Here is a 4,392-nt window from a genome sequence, read left to right on the forward strand (position 1 = left end):
AAAATAAAGATAATATGGCAAGAGAATCTTAGAACAGTTATGATTATTGGAACATTTATCTCGCCATGTCGAAGCATTTATAAAATTGCACAGTTTCTGGCATGTTTTAATTTGTTTTATATTGTCAAGAGTTTTTTCCAAAACACCATCACATTCAAAATATTTTTTAAATTGAAAACGTACATCAACAATACAGCCTTGGACTACATTATCGTCAATAGTAGGCGTATTATTAATTACAACTTCTGTCAAAGTGTTATTTATTGTGAAACATTTTGGGTGACTATATATGCCAATACTGCTAATGTGCTTAAAAAATTTATATTCCGATTTTATAGTTTTAAAAGGGTCTTTTAAGAATGTACTCAATCTTTCTAATTTATCGTGGATAACTGAATTTTCTGTATAGGGTAAAATACTATTAGTTATAAAGTTTGAAATAGGGGCTGTAATTGATGTTTGAGTTAAATTTTGAATATTAACAACATTTTTTCAATGTTAAGTTGACCAACTAAACTATCCACAACAGTAATACTTTCATCCGAAATACCAAAAAAATATCGTGATAAAAACAACCAAACTAATCTGCTAATTTGTGAAAATTCTAAATTAAACACGTGTATTAATTTTATAGTAATGTCGAGACACTCTATAAATGAATTGAATTTGTATCTTATAGAGTCGCTATACACATAAAAATCTTCAAGTTTATTTTTATCGACGCCTACAACAACTATTCGTGGTTGTAATTTGATTTTCTTATCTCTGTAATTAGCTCTTGCCGCTTCTATCTTTGGTAAGACATCGTTTATAGTTTTTACGTGCAACACAAAATCGTCTTGCGAGTCCAAAATTGTTGGCTTGTGAGTCCTGTTTATTCGCCTTGGCTGCAGTATTGCATGCAACAATAAAATTATTAAGTAATCTCTTGAATCTGAAAAATAATAGTGCAGATTTCGGCATTATAAGTACACAATAATATTTACCTTTTGAAAGCTCAGTATTTTTTTGCAGTTGCTCCAAGTGTTCCTTATTTAATTTGTCTCGGATGTCTCTGGAATATATCGGTAATATCAATTTCACAAAATTATTGAAATTATCTAAAAGAAGTGATCCTTTCCCTTTGTAAATGTTGTCGAAATCAATGTTAATCTGTTAAACAAAGATAAACCAAACTGTCAAAAATATTAAAAACTAACTATGCAATTACCAATTCATATCCTTTCGAGTCATTGTATTTTGGCCACTCTTTTAAAATTGTATTAAGGGAATTTTCGGGCGATCTCAGTAATTTTAATCTATAGTTGGCAGTGCGTTGCCAATAATCCTTCACTTTATCCCATAAATCAGGATCAGAATTACTTAAAAGAAACGCCGTGTAATATTCTATCTCGTCTGTAAATATATACAATTTGCAATAACTTAAATAAAACACAATTAAGATTACCTTCTACATTATAAACATTAGTGGTACCATTATCAACATCCTCATTGTCTTGAGTTGGTTTTAACCTTTTCGTTATATGTTTTATGTTATTATACCGGTCATACAGTTTGCCGCTTGGATTTTTTTTATTTCTCCGTGGAGTATAGTATGTTGTCTATAATGAAAATACTTCGCGCTTCACTTAATGTGTTATTAATAATTTATATTAATACCTGAATTTCCGAAGGAAATAAATCTGTAATTAGTTTGGCATATATTTCAAATATCTCGCTAGAAATTTTTTTGTGCGCCAGGAACATACAGTCTGTTACGATGTGCACCAAATCTGTTTGCCTTTTTTTGTCAAGTCGTTTATTTTTTTTATAATATTCTAATATTATCTGCCCTTTAACAGAATTTTTTAATGTCTTTTCTAACCCTTCCTTTTGAACGATATCTGATGTTATAGATGAGGAAGTAGATTTGGGAGAAAGTAAATTGTTATCCAACCAGCTACTAACATTAGAGCTAGTACTACATGTTATTGTAGTTGCCAAGGGCGTCGTTTAACCCTAAACAAAATGGTATTAAGTGTATTTACATTATTAGGTCCGAAACAAGAATACGATATTTCCAATTACACCAGGTTAGTACAAAATCCCGGGACGGTCAAAAACTTTGCTATTTGGGAACATATTTTTTAAATTTTGACGAGATTTAGGTTCTAAATCCGAAAATGGAAAAATATGCTGTTCTATTAAAATAAGGGTAGGAAACTTTTTTCTTTAACTGTTTCAGCATTTTGCACTAACCCTGCACGAAGTTATATTCAGAGTTGAGCAAAAAATGGTTAAAAGTATTATTTAACCCTTTATGTGTGTATCGTTGGTACGCACCGCGACTTTTCTATAACATGCGTTGTAGAAAAGTTTTTTTGGCTATTGCAGACAGATATGTAAAATTGACTGGATTTTCAAAGGGTCCCTTTGATTGTAATTGAAAGATAAATCCCACCCTGCCGATGTTTAACCTTACATTTTCCGCTTTCCATTGAAACAAACGTTGTCTAAATTTAATTCTTAATCCAAATGATTCCAACGGGATCAAGTTATCAATATCTGATATACTCAATTCCTTAAACACCTCAATATCAACGCCTTTTTCTGAAAGAAAATGTATAAGGTATTATTGTTATTGTTTTAATTACACTGTGACGTAATATTTCTCAACAGTTAGGCGTTGAGTGTTTTTAATTTGTTTTTTGTTGCTGGTCACATTTTCTTCTATTTCTTTTTTTTAATTTTGAAATTTTTCTCTTTTAGGTACTACTTTTAATTCGTTTTTTTGATGTTATTTGTTCAGAAAACTTTGTTTTCCAAAATAAGTTAACGGTTTTTACACTATTTTTTTTTAATTGTAAAATAAAAAATTCCAAAATTTAGAAAAAAGTAGAAAAAAACGTGACGTGTTACAATAAAATCTAAGGCAGATTTGAAATCAAGAAGGAACCCAAAATTATCTAAAAACACTCAACTGCTTAAATGTTGAGGAGAAAAGAAAGTGAAATTTTGCAGCTGAGTGTGATTATTAGATTTATAAATAAAACAAATTTATTATTCGGCAACAACCCGATGTACCTCCCGATTTTATAAGGTAAAAATCGATATTAAATTAACATCTATGCATTAGCGCACGTTTTTACACGAAAATTTAACGAAAGCATTACATTATTCATAATAAACCAGAGAAAAAAAATAAATTTTTTCAAGAAAAACGGTTAAATCCAATCCGCAAAGGCGGCGCCGAATCATCATAGTGCGGCTTGCTGTTAGGCGCCACCGACCTCGCTTACCAACGTTTGATAAGCGAAAAAAATTGCGTCCTTATACTGATGGGTTTAACTAAATTAATTTGGCAAAAATTTACTTATTAATTTATTATTTTTAATTAGATATGATTTCGAAATTATACACACCCTCGAAATCGTTTATTAATTCCGGAAAATCCCACTTCAAAAGCAACGTAGTCACGTTTTCTCCGGTAATGTCCTCCATGGCGTCCCACAATTTATTTTAATGACTAGTTAATTTTAATCAATTATATTATTGAATAAATTAATAATATACCTACTACTTCCACCAAGTGATGATTCTTCCTCAGTTTACGACTAATGACCACTACCCTGACTACACCTAACGGCACTAAAGATTGAAGACTGAACCGGAGTAAACGTATTTCGGGTATTTCACAACATTGCATTATATGACAAAGAACTGGACTTCCCCAGCTTGCAAACTTTTAACCGTTTTAGCGTAAAAAGTTTCTATTTTATTCCCATAACTAAAACGTTTTATATTTAAAATAGGCATTTTGAAGTATACATTATTAAATCAATAAAAGTCAGTAATAATTTAACAATTTTTGATGTTAGTTTTACTTATTTTCTATTTGACACAAAAGAAATCTGTAAATTAATTCAATAGTTTTCACTGCTTTAAAATAATATTGCGGTTATTTGAAATAACATTACATTTCTTTTAAAATAAATACTTTCTTATCTTTCCAATAGTTTTTCCTTTTATGTCAAAAGGATATGGGTTAAAACAGTAACCCTTTTATTTTAAAATGCCATTTTTCTCTCAGTGTATGAAATTTTGTTAGTTTTATTTGTTTGACAATTTTTATTAGTACTAAATCTGTTCATCAAATCGTTAGTTCTTAACAAGTTGTTCGCCAATGATATATAACATTTCTGATATTGCAATCAGTAATGGAACGTTATAAGAAAAACGTAATCTATCGTCATTACGGACAAATGCAGCAGCTAAAACCATTAACTTTTCCGTTAGTATGGATTTTTAATGTGCTATTTCCTGCTAACGGACACATGTCGTACATTTAACCTATGTTGACTAAATTTTTTCTTCGGCGACATATAAAAGTGTCATATAAAATTCATCCGCAAT

The 4,392-nt window shown here is 30.0% G+C and overlaps 1 protein-coding gene across 1 annotated transcript; it reads right to left on the minus strand.

The window, feature by feature from the left end:
• Positions 1-464: 464 nt before the first annotated feature.
• Positions 465-1,984, minus strand: LOC111418141 (uncharacterized). Its single transcript, XM_023050600.2, has 5 exons — positions 1,660-1,984; positions 1,448-1,601; positions 1,211-1,395; positions 987-1,152; positions 465-934 (listed from the first exon to the last, which is right to left on the minus strand). The coding sequence occupies exons 1-5, from the start codon at positions 1,744-1,746 to the stop codon at positions 465-467; spliced, it is 1,062 nt and encodes a 353-aa protein (XP_022906368.2). The 5' UTR covers positions 1,747-1,984.
• Positions 1,985-4,392: the final 2,408 nt, after the last annotated feature.

The sequence above is a fragment of the Onthophagus taurus genome, chromosome 1 (assembly GCF_036711975.1).
Source record: "Onthophagus taurus isolate NC chromosome 1, IU_Otau_3.0, whole genome shotgun sequence".
Lineage (NCBI taxonomy): Eukaryota > Metazoa > Arthropoda > Insecta > Coleoptera > Scarabaeidae > Onthophagus > Onthophagus taurus.

Bases quoted from the DNA above. Each gene is read 5' to 3' on its own strand.
- LOC111418141 (XM_023050600.2), bottom strand. From the start codon at position 1,746: ATGTTCCTGGCGCACAAAAAAATTTCTAGCGAGATATTTGAAATATAT. The intron at 1,396-1,447 runs GTAATCTTAATT...ATATATTTACAG, and splicing joins TAATGTTTATAATGTAGAAG to ACGAGATAGAATATTACACG. The intron at 935-986 runs GTAAATATTATT...ATTATTTTTCAG, and splicing joins AAATACTGAGCTTTCAAAAG to ATTCAAGAGATTACTTAATA.